Below are 19,205 nucleotides of genomic sequence, written 5' to 3' on the forward strand. Positions count from 1 at the left end.
GATGGTATTTGTGGATGTATAGTGGATGGTATTTGTGGATGTATAGTGTGAGTGATGGTATTTGTGGATGCAGGATGTATAGTGTGAGTGGGGTCACACAGACTCCAGGGAGCACCCTGCACCAGTCTCAGGGCCTGCAGGGGTTGAGGGGCTCCCCTGGGGCTGGGATCACAGGAGTGTGCAGTGAGAATGTGGACCCCTGGGGATCTTTCACCCTTTCCCCACATGGGGAAGCCTCTCCAGGCTCCTGACCAAGACCCATCCCTTCTGGGCTGTCATCTCCCTCTCCTTCAGTGCGCAGGTCTGCCCAGCCCTCCCCTGTCGAGTTCCCATGGTCTCTGTTAGACGTCCTTGTGTGACGACTGACTCCTGTTTTGGTTCTCCTGTATGAAGGAGTCTGACATCCTGTGCTTCCAGCCAGCCACCCTGATCCTCCCTCCCGAAAACAGGTTTTTGTTTTTTTGAGATGGCGTCTCGCTCTGTCACCCAGGCTGAAGTGCAGTGGCACGATCTTGGCTCACTGCAACCTCCGCCTCCTGGGTTCAAGCGATTCTCCTGCCTCAGCCTTCTGAGTAGCTGGGACTATAGGCGTGTGCCACCACGCCCGGCTAATTTTTTGTATTTTAAGTAGAGACAGGATTTCACCCTGTTAGCCAGGATGGTCTCGATCTCCTGACCTTGTGCACGTCGGCCTCCCAAAGTGCTGGGATTACAGGCGTGAGCCACCGCACCCGGCAAAAACAGTTTTTTAAATTACAGTAATTGCTGATAAGAGTGCGGTCAGTCTCACCATATTTTCCTGGTGACTTCTGAGTCCTATCCAGAGCCTTCCAGAAAGCAGCTTGACTTTGACGCAGCATGGATGCAGCCTTGAAGGCACTCAACGTGTCTGGCCCAGCGCTGCCCCTCTGAAAGGCAGCTGAACCCTGACACTCTCTGTGGTAGCGCTGAGTGCCCATTTTCCCTTCTGCTGTGTGTGCTGGCCTTCCTCACCGGGACATGGGGAGGGCAAGAGAAAACTTGCTGAAAAATCTAAAGGGCTGAACAAACCCTTTCATCCCCAGATTTCCTGGGAACCTGCCTGCCACATGTCTTGAGGCCACTGTAAACACGAAGCCATCTTGTCTGCAGGGCAGGATGTGCAGGGAATCCCAGTCCCTGGGGGGCGGGCCCCATGCCTCTCACATGGGCCAAGGAGTATCACAGGCTTCCGTGATGAAGTCAGGATCCTGCCAGACCCTCAGACACTCCCCTTTCGGCCCACAATATTTGTGGGCTCAGGATGGAAATACAAATGGAGGCCACTTACTGTCTCCAGATACTTAAAAGTTACTCATTGAGCCAACAAACTGTTAGTAAAATGTGTTGCCTTCTTCTGCCTTGACCTTTATCATGGCCTGGCTGTCAAGTTTAGAGTCCCCAGGCCCCTCAGAGTCAAACCAGAAATGTAGGGTGTGGGAGAGCTGCTTTCTTCCATCCTGGCTTCACCTGTCACCACGGACTTTTCTGTCCAAGCAGGGAGATGCATGGTAGCTGCCAGGACATCTGGGCAGGGCGCTTGGTCTTGTGTAGCCATGTCTGGGGTGGACACATCCCTATGGCCTTGCAGGCCCCTTGACCCTGGGAGTGCCTAGGCCAGCCCCTCTAGCCAGGTCCAGGGGTGTTACTGGCTGCTCTGCCAGTCTCTGCCCTGTTCTCCATGTACTCCCGCCCGACCCCGTCCTGGTCTCCAGGACCTCGTGAGAGCCTGCACCCCACCCTGTACATACACCGGCAGTGGGAGGACTCCACTCTGCCTTGGGAAGTTTCTGCTGATGACCTCTGGCTACAAATCACTTTCAGTTTCCCCAAATTAGCTGGGCATGGTGGTGCGTGCCTGTAGTCCCAGCTACTTGGGAGGTTGAGGCAGGAGAATCTCTTGAGCCCAGGAGGCAGAGGTTGCAGTGAGCTGAGATCGTACCACTGCACTCCAGCCTGGACGACAGATTGAGACTTTGTCTCAAAAAAAAAAAGTCACTTTCAGTTTCCCCAAGTATGACTGCACCATCTTGCATTTATCACATTTTTGTGGGAGACACAATAGTCTTAGACACTGAGATCTTTTTTTTTTTTTTTTTTTTGAGACAGAGTCTTGCTGTGTTGCCCAGGCTGGAGTGTGGTGATGCGATCTCAGCTCACTGCAACCTCCGCCTCCTGGGTTCAAGCCATTCTCGTGCCTCAGCCTCTCAAGCAGCTGAGACTACAGGCGCACACCACCAAGCCTGGCCTGAGATCTTTTTAAATCCTGCTTCTAGGGTGGATTTTCCATGTGACCTGCAGCAATTTCTCTGTGACTTAGCTTTCCTTCTGGAAAATCAAACTTGTCAGCACTAGCCTACCTTGGAAAGAATGCTCAGCATTACTTATTTTACTTTAGCATCTGAAATAGTTAATTTAGAGAATCTAGCAGGTCATGTCCAACCTGGATATTAGTTTAAATCATTTGACTTCAAATGATGTCATCCTTCCTAGATGTATTGCCTTTCATGTATGGCTTGGAGAAACAGCATTGTGCATTCATATTACATTATCCTTAATTTTGAAATTGTTCTAATGAGTCAAGTTTTGAGTTGATTGGCATCTTGGTACTTATTCCCTGGATGTGATTGAAGGAAAGATAGATTCCATAAGAGTAGAGATGCGTTCTGGAATCCTTTGCAGCCTCTCCCACTCCCCTGGTCTGTGGGGCTGGAATTCTTCTCTTTTTATGCCCAGCAGGGCACCCCACATGCCCTGTTCCTGCCCATCTGCATCTGTTGGCCTGAGGCCCAGGCCCTCACACAGTGGGCAGGGAAGGGGTTGAGGCAGGACAGGTTGCAGAATGAAGATTACTTGTGAGCAGTAGCAGTAACACTCTTTGCAAGATAATTATTTGTTATTTCAGTTTTTCTGTAAAACTGAGAGCCCTTTTATCACCCTTCTCCTTAGGCAAAATGTTTAGAAAGTGAGAAGGATGGAGTGCTCAACAAAGTCATAAAAAGCAACATTCGCCTGGGAAAGTTGGAGGAAAAAGTCAAGGTAAGTGGTTATTTGGCCTCAGAGATTTCATTTTCAGATGAGAATGCGGGTTCACTGCTGTGGATTTTTGTGTTTCAGAAAATGACACCTTTTGCATGTGCGTCAGTAATAGTCCACAGAGTAAAAGTATTATAAAGTTTTGCTGATAGAATAGCACCTCTCACCTCATTCAATAAACTTTGGTTCATTCACACAATAAAATACTGCACAGCTGTTTAAGAATAAAGGATATGAAGCAAGGCACAGTGGCTCATGCTGTAATCTCAGTGGCTCAGGAGGCCTAGCGAGGAGGATCACTCGAGGTCAGGAGTTTGAGACCAGTCTGGGTAACATAGAAAGACCCCAATCTCTACAAAAAGTTTAAAAAGTTAGTCAGACATGGTGGTGCTTGCCCGTAGTCTCAGCTTCTCAGGAGGCTGACGGCGGAGGGCGGGGGGATCCATTGAGCCCAGGAGTTCAAGGCTGCAGTGAGCCGAGGTCATACCACTATACTCCAGCCTGGGTGACAGAGTGAGACCCTGTCTCAAAAACAAACAAACAAACAAACAAACAAACAAACAAAAACACCAATAAAAGGAGAGACAGGATCTCACTCTGTCATCCCGACTGGAGTGCAGTGAGTGACATGACGATGGCTCACTGCAGCCTTGAACTCCCGGGCTCATTGGATTCTCCTGCCTCAGCCTCCCAAGTTGCTGGGGCTACAGGCAAGCACCATGGTGTCTGGCTAGATTTTTTTGTGTGTTTTTGTTTGTTTGTTTGTTTAGAGATGAGGTCTTGCTATGTTGCCCAGGGTGGTCTTGAACTTCTGAGCTCAAGTGATCTGCCTGACTCAGCCTCCCAAAATGCTGGGATTACAGACATGAGCCACCTCACCTAGCAGGGACCCTGTCTCTTTAAGGGGAAAAAAAAAGGCTGAAAGGGAAGGGGATATGCCATGCTGTTTATGAAGGGACTCAGCATAGAAGTATTGAGTACTTTAAAATCCCCGCCATGGGGTTTTTTCTTTTTCTTTCTTTTTTTCTAATTTTCCTGCTTTTTACTTCCAAAAGAGAAGGAGTGATCCTCGGAGTAGTTGGCCTTGCCTGGGGAATCCGTAGCATTACCATTTATCTGAACAGGAATAGTAAAACCGGCTCACCCAGAGGAGACACCTGTGAGCAGGCCCCAAGGCAGACAGGCCAGGAACTCGGGGGGAGTGAAGAGAAAAGGCTTGAGAAATCCAGAGGTGACATCTCAGGAAATCCCTGCAAAATATCACTCTTCAAAGGGCAGACATCACCTTGGAAGTCCGGGGCTGTGACGAGATCTGGGAACGGAGGGATGCAGGCAGAAGCCCCTCCGAACCAGGCTGAATTCAGCGAGTGGGAGATAGGGCTGCAAGGTGGAGGGTGGGGGGAACATGGGAAGCCTGGAAGAACACCCTGGCCCAACTGTCGCTCCCACCCTCCCCGGAACCTGCTCTCATCTCAGAGGAATTCAGAGTCCTCCATATAAAAACAGTTTAAGGAAAAGGAAGAAAAATAGAAGCATAAGTTCCTATTGACAAAAACTGCTGAAAACTTATCAAGAAAAGTGTTGCCGCAAAGATCAAAATTATACTTTAAAGTGAACTGCTAGGTAGCTGGCTAGAGAGCTGGACATAGCTGGAGAGACAGGACTTCAGGAGGCAGTCAGAGCCAGGAAGAAATGTCACAGAGCAGAGACACAACGACCTCAGGAAGAGGCAGCCAGGCCCAGGAGGGCATGGGATGGAACTGACATGACCCAGGGAAGAAACAGAAGGGAAAGAGAAGCTGTTTAAGAAATGCAGACTGAATTCTATGGAGACAGACGCTGTAACAGAGCAATAAGGGATACGCAGCTAGAAATGAGAAAGACAGGAAAGCGGAAATGGAGATATGCAAAGGATTCGGTGGAAAGTGATGGAGATCTAAGAGATCTACTTCTAGAGCCTCCAAAGAAGAAACCAAAACAGTGGTTTATTCTGCTCTAAACTGTAACTCATAAAAACCTTTCTGAAATAAAAGAACACTTGAATCTACATCCTGAAAGGGCACATTATGTACCTAGGGAAAACTGACACAGAATGGAACCAGAAAATTGACACCAAGACATACGACTTTAAGATGAAACGGCCAGGCGCAGTGGCTCATGCCTGTAATCCAAGCCCTTTGGGAGGCCAAGGCAGGCAGATCCCTTGAGCCCAGGAGTTTGAGACCAGCCTGGGCAACATAGGGAGACCCCAGTCTCTACAAAAAATATGGCAATTAGTCAGGCTTGGTGGTACATGCCTGTAGTCCCAGCTACTCGGGAGGCTGAGGTGGGAGGATTGATTGAGCCCAGGAGTTTGAGGCTGCAGTGAGCTATGTTCATGCCTCTGCACTCTAGCCTGGGCAACAGAGCAAGACCGTGTCTCAACAATGAGTCCTGCCAGCCAAGAAGTAATTGGGGAAACTTCAGCAAAATTAACTTGTAGTGAGCGAAGAATACATTTAACTGTGAAATAAGACTTACAGCAGGGATAAGGCTGATAGGATTGTATGTAAATGTTTTCTGACAATGTAGTAATAATACAACCAAGGAAACAATGATGGGCTAAGGAGGAAGGAAGGCAGAAAGTAGATTACACTTGCTGATTTCTTCATAGGTAACAAGAGTCAAGGGATATCATAAAAGCTGAAAAAACAGGTGGTACGAGCTAGCAGGTGAACAGGAGGGGAAAAATGAAGAAAATGTTGTTATGAGCTAATGTATTGTTACTTTTGTTAGGGAACCAATGGATACAATCTAAAAAGAGGAGACTAAGAACATATTATATAAAGGCGTAAGAATAAAGTCAACCCACTTTGGGAGGCCAAGGCGGGCAGATCACGAGATCAGGAGATCGAGGCCATCCCGGCCAACATGGTGAAACCCCGTCTCTACTAAAAGTACAAAAAATTAGCTGGGAGTGGTGGCGGGTGCCTGTACTCGGGAGGCTGAGGCAGGAGAACGGCGTGAACCCGGGAGGTGGAGCTTGCAGTGAGCTGAGATTGGGCCACTGTACTCCAGCCTGGGGGACAGAGCGAGACTCTGTCTCAAAAAAAAAAAAAAAAAAAAAAGAATAATAAATCCAACCACAAGAATCGAGCTTTATTCCTAAATAGTGGAATTAGAGTGGCACATGCCTGTAATCCCAGCTCCTCAGGAGGCTGAAGTAGGAGGATTACTTGAGACCAGGAGTTCAAGATCAGCCTGGGCAACATAGAGACCCCATCTCTAAAACAATGTTTAAAATTAGCTGGACTTGATGGCCAGTGCCTGTAGTCCCAACTCTGCAGGAGGATCTTGAGCTCAGGAGTTTAAGGCTGTAGTGAGCTATGATCGCACCAGTGCACTCCAGCCTGAGGGACAGAGCATGGAGCAGGACCCTGTTTCTAAAAAAAATTTTTTTTAATGGTAGAATTATAACAGCAAAAAAGCAAAGGAAAAGACTACATTAGTTTAAAGTCTTATAAAAATATGTAGATAAAACAACCAAACATAAAATAACAAAATTGAGACCAAACAAATCTGTCCTATAGGTAAATGTAAATTAGCTTAATTCACCCATTAGGGAAAACAACATTTTTTTGGATTGGCTCATAAAGCAAAATGCTATTCCACACTAGACCCAAGAGACAGCCTAAAACAAGGTGTTCGTGAAAGGATAGGTAGAGATAACTCAGATTTCTGCAAATACAAAGAAAGCAACGGTCGAAATCTTGACATCTGCCAAGATAGAATTCAGACCAAAAGCACTAAATGACACCAAAAAAAAGGGATAATTTTTTTTTTTTTTGAGACGGAGTCTCGCTCTGCTGCCTGGGCTGGAGCGCAGTGGCCGGATCTCAGCTCACTGCAAGCTCCGCCTCCCGGGTTTACGCCATTCTCCTGCCTCAGCCTCCCGAGTAGCTGGGACTACAGGCGCCCGCCACCTCGCCCGGCTAGTTTTTTTGTGTGTGTTTTTTAGTAGAGACGGGGTTTCACCATGTTAGCCAGGATGGTCTTGATCTCCTGACCTCGTGATCCGCCCGTCTCGGCCTCCCAAAGTGCTGGGATTACAGGCTTGAGTCACTGCGCCCGGCCAAAAAAGGGAGATTTTTATAATACTAAAAGACTATAGTTAATAATATATAGTATGAGCTGGGTGTGTGGGTCCCTGCAGAGGAGGCTGAGCAGGAGGATCATTTGAATTGAGTCTAGGACTTCGAGGCTGTAGTACACCATGATCAGGTCTGTTAATAGCTACTGCACTCCAGCCTGGGCAACATAGTGAGACCCTGTCTACATCATCATCATTATCATTATCATCATCATCATCTATAGTAATTGTGAATATCTATGCACTAAATAACACAGCAGCAAATTTATGAATGTAGACTAAAGGAAATACAAAGAAAAATGGAAACTTGGTAATAGGAGCTATAATCCACCTCTCTTAATCCAAGACTGATCAAGATATTAAACGAAATGAGAAAATAGAAGATTTAACAACATAATCAACAGGGTATATTTACATATATATAAAAGACACAAAAATTGATCATTGCTTGACTACAAAGAAAGTAGAAATACAAAGAAAGCCTCAGTAAATCCCTAAAGTAGAAATAATGTAGGCATTTGTTTTTTGTTTGTTTGTTTTGAGACAGAGTCTCACTTTGTCACCCAGGCTGGAGTGCAGTGGTGCGATCTTGGCTCACCGCAACCTCCGCCTCCCAGGTTCAAGCAATTCTCCTGCCTCAACCTCCCGAGTGGCTAGAATTACAGATGCGCCACCACACCCAGCTAATTTTTGTATTTTTAGTAGAGACGGGGTTTCACCATGTTGGCCAGGCTGGTCTCAAACTCCTGACCTCAGGTGATCCGCCCGCCTCAGCCTCCCAAAGTGCTGGGATTACAGGCGTGAACCATCCCACCCAGCCAGCATTTGTTGATCACAAATATGAAAACCAGAAATTAATAAACAAAAGCAGAAAACAAAAAAAGTCATTTCACTTAGAAGTGTAAAAAGTGTGCACTAATTCTTGGGTCAGAGAGGATGTATAAACTGAGTGTCAGAGTTTCTTATAAAAAAACGAGTCTGTGGAACTACGTGTCAGGCTCTCTGTGACAAGAATTTTAGAAACGCTCACAGGACAATTCAGAACCTTCAGTACTAGACAGTAAAACTGAAAGAAGGAAAGTAAACGACGGGCTTTCATCTCAGCTGTCTGTTTGGCGACAGAGACTGACAGCCCTTGTTGGATTCTTGGATGAGGCTTTCTTGTCAAGGTGAAAGAAAGAGTGCTGAGCAGTGGCAGCATTAGTTCTTAGGCTACCAGTTGATGGAGGGATAAAAGTTGTCCTGCAAAAAATACAGTTGTTTTGCAAGAACATCCAGTTTGTTCTGTGATGGTGATTTTTTTTTTTTTTTTTTTTTTTTTGTGAGACAGGGTCTCCCTGTGTCGCCCAGGCTAGACAGTGCAGTGGCGCGATCACACTGACTGCAGCCTCCGCCTCCTGGGTTCAAGTGATCCTCCCACCTCTGCCTCACAAGTAACTGGGACTACAGGCATGTGCCACAACTCCTGGCTAAGTTTTGTATTTTTAATAGAGACAGGGTTTCATCGTGTTGGCCAGGCTGGTCTCGAACTCCTGACCTCAAGTGATCTGCCTGCCTCAGCCTCTAATAGTGCTGAGATTACAAGCATGAACCACTGTGCCTAATGGTGATATTTTATGTTTTCGTTATTTATAGCATATAAAGAACCAGGATTTATATACATTAAAATTTAGTTTTATTATACCTGAAATTCTTTTATCACTTTTTATGACTTTTATCATCCAGACTTGCCCTCCCAGATCAAGCTTATCTGGGGTTACTAGATTTAAAAGGCCCTGACACACAAGGAGTGGGTAGGGAGCGCAGCCAGGAGGCACTCTCCACCCTGGCCTGGCAGCGGCCCCTCACTCACAGAGTCCTTCTGCCGACCAGGGCTACAAGAAGCAGGCAGCACTGAAGCTGGGGGACATCAGTCACCGTCTGCTGGAGCAGCAGGAGGACTTCGCCGGCAAGACCGCCCAGTACCGGCAGGAGATGCGGCACCTGCACCAGGTGCTGAAGGACAAGCAGGAGGTGCTGGACCAGGCGCTGCAGCAGAACAGGTGGGGTGTCCGCCCTGCGCCATGGCCGGCGGGGATGTCTGAATGTTTGATTGAAGGTTCTGCTAAAACCCTCTGGGCCTGTTTTATTTGTTCCGTTGTTTAATTTTGTTTCTACATTTTACTCTTATCTGAATAAGATAAGAGTAAATGTAATACTGCTCTTGAGTAATGTAATTAGAGTAAATGTAATTACTGAATGTAATACTGGTCTTGAGTTTTATTTGCTCCTCGTTTTCTTTATTCTTTTAAAAATTCCTCTTGTTTGAATTGGACTTCCAGAATGAATGCACACCTCTAATTGCCTTTCTCTTTTTTTCTGCTGCCTTCCATCTCGCTGATATTTTTATTTTGTCTCATTTTCTTTTTATTTTATTTTTTTGAGACAGCATTTCCCTGTCGCCCAGGCTGGAGTGCAGTGGCACAATCTCGGCTCACTGCAACCTCCACCTCCCAGATACAAGCGGTTCTCCCACCTCAGCCTCCTGAGTATAGCTGGGATTATAGGCATGAGCCAGTTTTGTTTCATTTTCTTGAGAGATTTTATTAATTTTTGATTAGGTATTTTATTTCTGTTATTGCTATTATTATTATTATTACTACTACTACTACTACTACTTACAGGGTCTGACCCTGTTGCCCAGACTGGAGTGCAGTGGTGTGATCATAGCTTACTGCAGCCTCAAACTCCTGGGCTCAAGCCACCCTCCTGCCTTAGTTTCCCAAGTAGCAGAGATTACAAGCATGAGCCACTGTGCCCAACTTTTTACAACTCTCCATTCACTGCAGTCAGGGCCTGGGGATCCCCACTCATGGGGAACAGTGTAGACTCACACTCCAGATCCGTTTGAGAGCAGGCCGGTGGCTCTGGTCCCCAGGAGATGCCTGGCCTTTCAGAACAGGTTTCCTTTGAAGATCTGCAGGTCTCCCACCCACTCCTCCTTTCTTTGAGGGTCCTTTACATCCTCCACTTACCTACCTTCACAGCGCTTCTAGTAGGAAGAGAACCTTGGACAAGAGTAGGCCCTGAGATTTTCTGTCACGCTTGATCTGCGTGATCTGTCAGTCTACAAACATCCAGGGTTTGGCATTGACTTTTGTCCTCAAAGCAACTGATACTTTGTCTGCTTCTTTGGTTTCAATTTAGGCTTCATTTTTTCTGCCCTTAGAGACTGCCTATTCTTTCTTTCAAGTTCAACCATACATTTAAACATGATTGCTTTAATTTACCAAGTATCTTCAGAAAACCAAAGTCTGGGGATTTTTTTTTTTTTTTAATACAAGGTCTTGCTCTGTTGCCCGGGCTAAAGTACAGTGGCACAATCTCAGCTCATTGCAGCCTCAAATTTCTGGGCTCAAGTGATCCTTCTGCCTCAGCCTCCCGAGTAGTGGGGAATACAGGTGCATGCCACCACGTGGGCCTAGCTGATTTTTAAGTTTTTTGTAGAGATGAGGCCTCACATGTTGCCCAGGCTGGGGCTTTTTTAGACATAGTTTAATTAAGTTGTTCTCACTACACAGTGGGCATCAGGGGCCTTGGAAGGAAGGAACGTTCACAAGAAAAGTGACTCTGGCCAAGTGGGCACATCACGGGCCTCCCTGAACTTCACTGTCCTGCTCTTTAAACCGTGGTGTGAAGTCCACCTGCGAATCCAGTTTCCAACATTTTCCAGAACCATCTGGCAGTGTCCGGGAAGGAGCTGGCCTCTCCAGCCTGGCCATACTCCCCAGTGGGGCTCAGCACCTTGTGAGGTGTGGCTGGTATCCTGGTCTGTTCCCAGTGGACTGTGGCCCTGTGGGGACATGGCCACCTTCATCTGTCCTGTCTCCCCAGCACACCACAGGGCGCTGCATCCTGGTTCTGGAAACGCTGCCCTGTGGCTCTTCCCAGCCTCACAAGCCTGGGCCCCTCAGGGCCTCCCCATCCCGGCACATGGGCCAGGCCAGTCTTCTCCATCTTGGCAATGAGTCTATCTCCTCAGGTCCCCCTCCTCACCCCCTGACTCGCTCTTAGCTCTGGGCTGTATGGAGCGCAAGACCTGTGGAAGGTCGCTGAGTGCTGGCCAGGTCACAGTGGACAAGCAGAGGGGACACAGGAGGGGCTGTGTGGGTGCCTGCGGCCAGGCCATCGTGCTAGAGCATCTGGCTGGCCAAGGCCAGCCCTGCAGTTCCTACAGTTCCTTATTCGACATACCCAAGTTCATTATTGAGAGAAAACAGGAATTGCACTGATGCCAAAGTCAAGGGCAGAACATAGAGGGAAGAGAAATGCCTGTGTAGCCGGTGCCATCCTCCTGCTCCCCGTTCCCAGGGCACTGGCCTCTTCATTCCACACTGAGCCTCAGCCTGTGCTGTCCTGCTGCTCCCCGTTCCCAGGGCACCGGCTGCTTCAGTCCACACTGAGCTCTTGCTTCAGAACTCAGGCACCCAGGGCTCTGTCCCCTGCCATTAGCATTCTTCTGTTTTGAGTTCTTCCTACTTTGGGATTTATATGGGCTCTATACTGTTTTTAAAATTGTGCCATTTTAAATTTATTTCCCTCAGAGAAATGGAAGGTGAACTTGAAGTTATTTGGGAATCTACCTTCAGGGAAAACCGAAGAATCCGAGAACTTCTCCAGGACACACTCGCGAGGACAGGCGTGCGGGACACCCCCAGAGCTCTGGTGGCCCCCAGCTTCAATGGCGTCTCTCAGGCAGACCTGCTGGATGGCTGTGATGTCCGCTCCTGTGACCTGAAGACTCCTGCCCCCACCTGCCAGAATCTGCAGGAGCCCGTGGTGTAGGCTCCTCTGGCCTGAAAGGTCTGCCTCACACAGGCCTTCCCTGGAGGGCAGCCCACAGTGGCAGCCAGAGGTGCGTAAGCCCACTGAGTGCTGCGGGGCAGGGAAGAAATAAATGGTCTCATAGTTTAATCCATTGATAACATTTTGCTTTATTTTTAAATTTTTATTTTTTTAGAGCTTGGGTCTCACTCTGTTGCCCAGGCTAGAGTACAGTGGTGCAATCATAGCTCATGGCAGCCTCAAACACGTTTGAGATCCTTCTGCTTCAGCCTCCTGAGTAGCTGGGACCTCAGGTGTGCACCGCCAGGCCCAGCTAATTTTTTTCTTTTTTGTTGAGATGAGGTCTTGCTATGTTGCTCAAGCTGGTCTTGAACTCCTGGCCTCAAGCTGTCCTCCTGCCTTGGCCTCCCAAAGTGCTGGAATGACATGTGTGAGCCACTGTACCTGGCCCATTGTGCTTTATTTTAATAATGTGCTGCTGAAGTATGTTTTAGCCAGGGCATGTTCTCTGGCCACATTGCCACTGAGATGAGCTCTGTGACACCCACTGCTCTGGTGAGTAGGCAGCCTGCTGAGCGGGCCTGTCTTCCAGCTCCGAGATCTGCGCTGGGAAGCGCTGGAGGGATCGGGCAGGCAGCTGGGCCCTCGGGCCACGCGTCAGATGGGGAAGTGTCACCCGAGGAGCCAGGCCATGGCAGTGGCCCTGATGATAGCTGTGCATGAGCTCTGGGGGACTTTGCTTGTTTGGTAAAAACAAAACAAGGTGCTACTGTTCATGCCCTCTAAGTTGTACAAACCTTTTCTACCTTCTCCCCTAGCCCTTCTCTATCTTCCTAAGCAGGTACTTTATTCTCTTTTGTTTAGCTGTTATTTTTGTTTGTTTGTTTTGAGACAGGGTCTCACTCTGTTACCCAGGCTGGAATGCAGTGGTGCAATCACCAGAGCCTTGACCTCCAGGCTCAAGCGATCCTCACATCTCAGCCTCCTGAGTAGGTGAGATGACAGTCATACACTAACATGCCTGGCTAATTTTGTAAAAAGAATTTTTGTAGGACAGGCATGGTGGCTCACTCCTGTAATCCCAGCACTTTGGGAGGTCGAGGCAGGCGGATCACCTGAGGCCGGAGTTCGAGACCAGCCTGGCCAACAGTGGTGAAACCCTGTCTCTACTAAAAATACAAAAATTATCTGGGTGTGGTGGTGGGCGCCTGTAATCCCAGCTACTTGGGAGGCTGAGGCAGGAGAATTGCTTGAACCTGGAAGGCAGAGGATGCAGTGAAACAAGATCACACCATTGCACCCCAGCCTGGGCAACAAGAGTGAGACTTTGTCTCAAAAAAATTTTTTTTTTTTTTTTTTTAGAGATGAGGTCTTGCTGTGTTGCCCAAGCTGGTCTTAAACTTCTAGCCTCAAGCAGTACTCCTGCTGGGCCTCCCAAAGTGCTGGGATTATAGGTATGAGCCACCGCGCCTGCTCTGGGAAGGTAATTTATTCTGGAGCCACACAGCCTCCCACCCAGGTAATGAGAGCCCTGGCTTTGAGCTAAGGTAGAGCCCCTGCCCCACTGCCCCCACCAAGAAACATACCAGAAGGCCATGGTTCTGTCCTGTGTGTGTTAGATGAGTGCTACCTCCTCAGGAAAATTACCCCAGCCGCTCAGGACCATTCAGTCCCTGGTATGCTGGAGGGACTTGGGGACACTGGGCTACAAAGGACCCTAACTGTGGGACTCAGGGGTGGCACCCTACAGCATCTCCTTTTCAGAGCCCCTCGCGGTGAAGTCCCGCCTTGTTTCAGGTGGGAAGGAGGCCCCAGTACTGGTCCTCAGTCACGTGTAGAAGTTCTACATGTGATCTTTGATTGCCAGACGGAAGGGTGAGATAGAAAGTCATAGTTCTTTTATGACTCTATAAGCTTGTTCAACAGTTGAATCATTGTAATTTACTTTTATTTTACAAGCGGTAGAAAGACTTGCTGGGCTTGAAAACTGTATATCATCTCCCTAGGAGATGACCTAACAAATAACTGTGATGCTCTTTCAAAGGCATTTACAGCCACTCTGCAGCCTCCTGTAGACAGGCTGACAGGTGGCGGCAGCCCAGCGTGGCTGTGCGGGGGAAGGGGTGCTTGTCAGCAGGAACGCAGCTGCCGCCATCATGACCCAGAGAACCACTGTTGACATCCCTGTCTTTCCGCCTTTTATGCAAACATTTTATTCTTTGGAGAAGTGTCCACTTCTGTTCTTACGTTTCTGCTTTAAGTTTTTCACACAGTGCAAACGTACTTTGCAAGTGTGGGGACTCCTGGATGGCACTGTGACCAGGGCAAAGGCAGGCGTCCCACAGACCCTGTCTTCTGCCCAGCCTCCTGCTGGATGCCATAGGAAATGGGCAGAGAAGCCACGAGTCCAGGATGCCAAGGAGGGAGGGGCAGGCAAGGCAGAGAGGCACCCAGGGTGCTTGTGAGGTTCCAGGAAAGGACAGAAACATTGGTGTGCTTCTGGGAGGAACTGGCACGCCCTGGCCCTTGCAGAGTGGACAGGGTTTCAGAAGCTACGGAAGGGTGGAGAGGGCCCTCGGGAGCACAGCCGGCACTCAGAGCAGCAGGAGGGGTTTGGCCAGAGGTCAGGCAGGAAATGAGGCCGGACTGCACGGAGGAGAACTGGGTCTGCTGGGAGGGGCTCCTCCCTTCTGCAAGTGTCCAGTCTGAGCAGGGAACCCTTCTCTTTCTTGGTCCTGTGAGGTTTCATACGGCACTGGAAGATTCCTGGTCGAGCAGCTGTAGAACATGACCCAGGCATTCGAGTTAGCCTTGCTGGCTTTGCCATTTTTTAAAAGCAGCCCTGGGCATGATGATGGCGCCTATGGTTTCAGCTACTCAGAAGGCCGAGGTGGGAGGATCACTTGAGCCCGGGAGGTTGAGGCTGCAGTGAGCCATGATCATGCCACTGCACTCCAGCCTGGGCAGCTGGGTGAGACCCTGTCTCGAAAATAATAAAATGAAAAGTAAAAGCAGCCCCGGGGAAATGGAGACAGTGGACAAAGCAGGCTGGGGCACCAGGTGTGCGTGTGGGTGTGAGTCTGTCACGAGAGCTGTCCTGAATGCCCTTAATGCCACTGAACTGTATGCTGGAAAACAGTGACAACAGTGAATTTTGTTACATAGACAATTAAAAAAGAAAGAACACCCAGGCCTGCTTTCTGAGAGTTTTTTGTCATTTTACTTTCCCACCACCAAGCTCTGCGCGAGTTCCACTTGCTCTGCACCCTCATCAGCGCTTACTGGTGGTGTCAGTAACTGTGTTGGGAGAAAAGAGATTTAAGGCTAAGGGTGGCCTAGCGTTTGGCCTCTGGAGCGCAACTGTCACTGGCTCCTCACCCCCTCCCTACCTGTATCGTCAGTGGGGGTGAAAGGCACAGTCCCCAGTGTGTGTGGCTCAGGAGAGCCCTCCCTGGGCCCAGGCAGCTCTTCCAGCAGGGAGGGCTTGAGCCAGATACAGATCCCACAGCAGAAGCCTAAGCCTCTTGGGATGGGGCTGGGCTGACATCTGAATTCTCGAGTAAGACCGGAAACATCATCCACTCATGACTTGGCTGGGCGGCATGGGGAGGGCTCAGTGTGCCCAGGTTTGTGGCACCTCTCTGCTGGGTCACAGCTGAGCGGGGGTCCACAGCTAAGGAGTGGCTGCAGCCAGGAGTGGGAGAGGGGATGGGTGCAGCTCGCTGGGTCTCTCTCTTGGTTTTCTTAAGGTGTGAGTCCATGGCCCCAAAGCTGGGCAGGAAACCTGCTGCCCTCCCAGCCTCCCAGGCTCGGCTTTTTTGTCTTTCTTTTTTTTTTTAAATTGAGACTTGAGTCTCACTCTGTCACCCAGGCTGTAGTGCAGTGGAGAGATCTCGGCTCACTGCAACCTCTGCCTCCTAGGTTCAAGCAATTCTTCTACCTCAGCCTCCGGAATAGCTGGGATTACAGGGTGTGTCTCACCGTGCTCATCTAATTTTTTTATTTTTACTAGAGACAGGGTTTTGCCATGTCAGCTAGGCTGGTCTCGAACTCCTGACCTCAAGTGATCCGCCCACCTCGGCCTCCCAAAGTGCTAGGATTACAGGCATGAGCCACTGTGCCCAGGCTCAGGCTTGGCTCTTTTCCTTATTTTTTGACTAGGGGTGGGCTGAGTGGGAAGGTGTTGGGGGACAGGAGAAGGGTGGCTTTTGAAGTTGATATTCACCCATAGGGCCCTGCTTGGCTGCTTTGCAGACCCAATGTCTGCAAACAACAGGACAGAGGTAGTGAGGACCCAGGCTGGGCTACGGAGACGTCAAACCTACAGAATGCATGAGGCTGCTTCCTGGAACTGGGCATACCACCTGCTGCTGAGGACCCAGGCTGGCTCCCTGCATCTCTGCTGGGTGCTCTGGGCCCCCATCCCCTTGTTCCCCAGTCCACCTGTGTATCAGCACTCTACAGAGGGTATAGATGAGACAGGAAGAGTGCACTGAGGTGAGAGCATTGCCGCCTTGGGTCATCAGGAGCCTGGAGCATCTATTTCACCTGGTCAGGAGGGTCCTGGGTATTTCATTAAACAATAATTCTTTGAAAGTGAAGGGTCCGTGTGTAGTATATGTAGCATACCAGGGCTGCGTTGCAAGCAACAGAAACTATACTGCCCAATGTTAAGGGAAAGAAGGAAATATTTTGCAAATGTACACTCAGTGGCTTCCACCATGTGTTGAGAAGGACAGAAGCCAGAATAGCCTTGGGGCGGGGGTCTCAGTAGTTGGGGGTCTCAGTAGTTGAACACCATCAGCCTACCCTGTGCTTCACTCAGCAAATCCTGAGACAATGGCGTCTTGGCTGACCTGATGTCCTGAGCCCTCCCGTGTGGCCAGAGAAGTGAGGTCCTTTGGTTGGTAGCCCACCAGTGTCCCACAGAAAGGGACAGTTCCCCCAAGTTGTGGATGCTGGGCAGACAGAAACAAGATTACAAAAAATGGTAACTCCCTATGTTAGAGTCTCCATCTGTCACCTAGACTGGAGTCCAGTGGCATGATCATAGCTCACTGCAGCCTTGAACTCCTGGACTCAAGCAGTCCTTCCACCCCAGCCTCCCAAGAGTAGCTGGGACTATAGGTGCACACCATCATGCCTGGATAATATTTTTAAATTCTTTTCGTAAAGACGGGCTTGCTGTGTTGCCTGGGCTGGTCTCAAACTCCTGGCCTCAAGCAATCTCCCTGCCTCAGCCTCGCAAAGTGCTGTGATTACAGGTGCACAGCCACAGCACCCGGCCCAACAAAATAGTAACTCTTTTTTTTTTTTTTTTGAGACAAGAGTCTTGCTCTGTCGCCTAGGCCGGAGTGCAGTGGCACGATCTCAGCTCACTGCAAGCTCCGCCTCCCGGGTTCACGCCATTCTCCTGCCTCAGCCTCCCGAGTAGCTGGGACTATAGGCTCCCGCCACCTCGCCCTGCTAATTTTTGTATTTTTAGTAGAGACGGGGTTTCATTGTGTTAGCCAGGATGGTCTTGATCTCCTGACATCGTGATCTGCTCGCCTCGGCCTCCCAAAGTGTTGGGATTACAGGCGTGAGCCACCGCGCCTGGCCTAGTAACCCTTTATTAAAGATGTTTGATGACACAGAACCCTCTTTCCCCAACCTCAGCAGCGATCACAACTTTCATCATGCGTGGCCACCGTAGTTGAGAAAAGGGGCAGCAACCGTGAATAGTGACAAGGTCAGTGGGGAAGGGAGCAGGATGGGAAGTCGTGTTTTGACAGCATGCTGCAACAGCACTGGCTTCCCCAGGCAGGTTATTTCATGAAAAACCATATTACTTGGAACACACAAAAATGATGGACAAAGTTCGAAGGCAGAATTGTCCTATTCCAGTAGTTGTTGGATATATATAGATTGTTCCTAGATAAGGGTTTTGAAATGCTTTCCTTGCTAATTGTTTTATGGCTAGACAGCACGTCCCTGACATTGAAAGGCTTTGCACGTCGCTAACTCATCACAAGTTCTTCTGGTTGGAATTCAGGCAGTAAGGGAACAAACACCTCGTCTATCTGTGGTAGTATGCCAGTTATTTCTGTCTTTTGGGTCCCCCTCCAAATCCCCAAATGCTGTTGTCAGCAGCAGTGGGAGGGAATATAAGACCAAATGAACTTCATGAATAGGAGAAAGTGAAAACTTGAAGGCAGGTCTGGAACAAGCTTTCAGTGGTAGAGGAAGATTCGGCCTCTGCCTGAATGTGTGCCCAAGACCCTGCCTCTGTCATGAGGACAGTGAATTAGAGAACAAGGCGCCCAGCTGGGCAGCCCGGAGGCTGTGCAGACTGACACTATGGGATTAAAGACATCTTTAAAACCGTCACAGAAGGCCAGGTGCAATGGCTCACGCCTGTAATCTCAGCACTTTGAGAGCCTGAAACGGGAGGATCCCTTGCGCCCAAGAGGTCAAGGCTGGAGTGAGCCATGATCACGCCATTGCACTCTAGCCTGGGAACAAGAGACCCGGTCTCAAACACAAACCATCACAGGAGAAGGAAATATTGGGACTCAGGACACAGCACCCCCAAAATATGACTGTAGGAGACCAGATATATATTACCCCAAATTATACTTATTTGCAATATTTTGAGCTGGTTATTCTGAGAAACTGCAAACACAACAGGTATATCTCTGAAAAGCTGCCCTTTGCAAAATTATGTCATGAAGGAAATCTACATTAGTACAAGTATCTGTACCAGGAAGAGACAACTTTTATTACCTGAGAGACTTATATCTGCATAACAAGACGACCTTTATTTGTCATGCATTTCCTCCCCTCACCATTCCATTACTAGTCCCTACCTGCCCCAGAAGCCCCAAGCCCCTAATCCTTATATAGCTCAGGATGCTATACAGGGTTTATTCATCTGGCCCTTCTTCAAGTCTCTTGTTTTGTGGGACTCTGTTGCATATACACATAATTAAAACAGTTTTCCTCCCATTGGTCTCAATTTGAAGCCCAACCAAAGAACCCAGAAGGGTGGAGGGAAGCATTTTTACCCTCCCCAACTGAAACCAAATATGCACCAAATATAAGATAAAATGCAGATGGTGTGAAGATCTTCAACCTGCAAGCATTTTTACAATCAGAAGGGAAAAGCACGGGTTGAAAGTGAAGGTCAAGAGTCTTTAGCAGGCCGGGCACGGTGGCT

At 48.8% G+C, this 19,205-nt stretch overlaps 2 protein-coding genes across 4 annotated transcripts in view; both read left to right on the plus strand.

Moving 5' to 3' along the window:
* CEP89 (centrosomal protein 89) overlaps positions 1-15,197 on the plus strand; it is a 99,468-nt gene extending 84,271 nt beyond the window's left edge. For 2 of the 3 annotated variants that reach the window (XM_023229064.1, XM_023229063.1), the window contains exons 16-18: positions 2,968-3,057; positions 9,056-9,225; positions 11,767-12,147. In XM_023229064.1, coding sequence (XP_023084832.1) covers positions 2,968-3,057; positions 9,056-9,225; positions 11,767-12,007 — 501 coding nt within the window. In that variant the 3' untranslated portion in view covers positions 12,008-12,147. Of the gene's footprint in view, positions 1-2,967; positions 3,058-9,055; positions 9,226-11,766 lie in introns of all 3 variants that reach the window. The other variant, XM_023229062.2, reaches the window with a different exon arrangement.
* SLC7A9 (solute carrier family 7 member 9) overlaps positions 11,985-19,205 on the plus strand; it is a 42,164-nt gene continuing 34,943 nt past the window's right edge. Inside the window, exon 1 of the mRNA XM_023229065.1 lies at positions 11,985-12,077. The gene's annotated coding sequence lies outside the window, so the exon portion shown is untranslated. The remainder of the gene's footprint in view (positions 12,078-19,205) is intronic.

This window comes from Piliocolobus tephrosceles, chromosome 21, assembly GCF_002776525.5.
Source record: "Piliocolobus tephrosceles isolate RC106 chromosome 21, ASM277652v3, whole genome shotgun sequence".
Classification (NCBI taxonomy): domain Eukaryota; kingdom Metazoa; phylum Chordata; class Mammalia; order Primates; family Cercopithecidae; genus Piliocolobus; species Piliocolobus tephrosceles.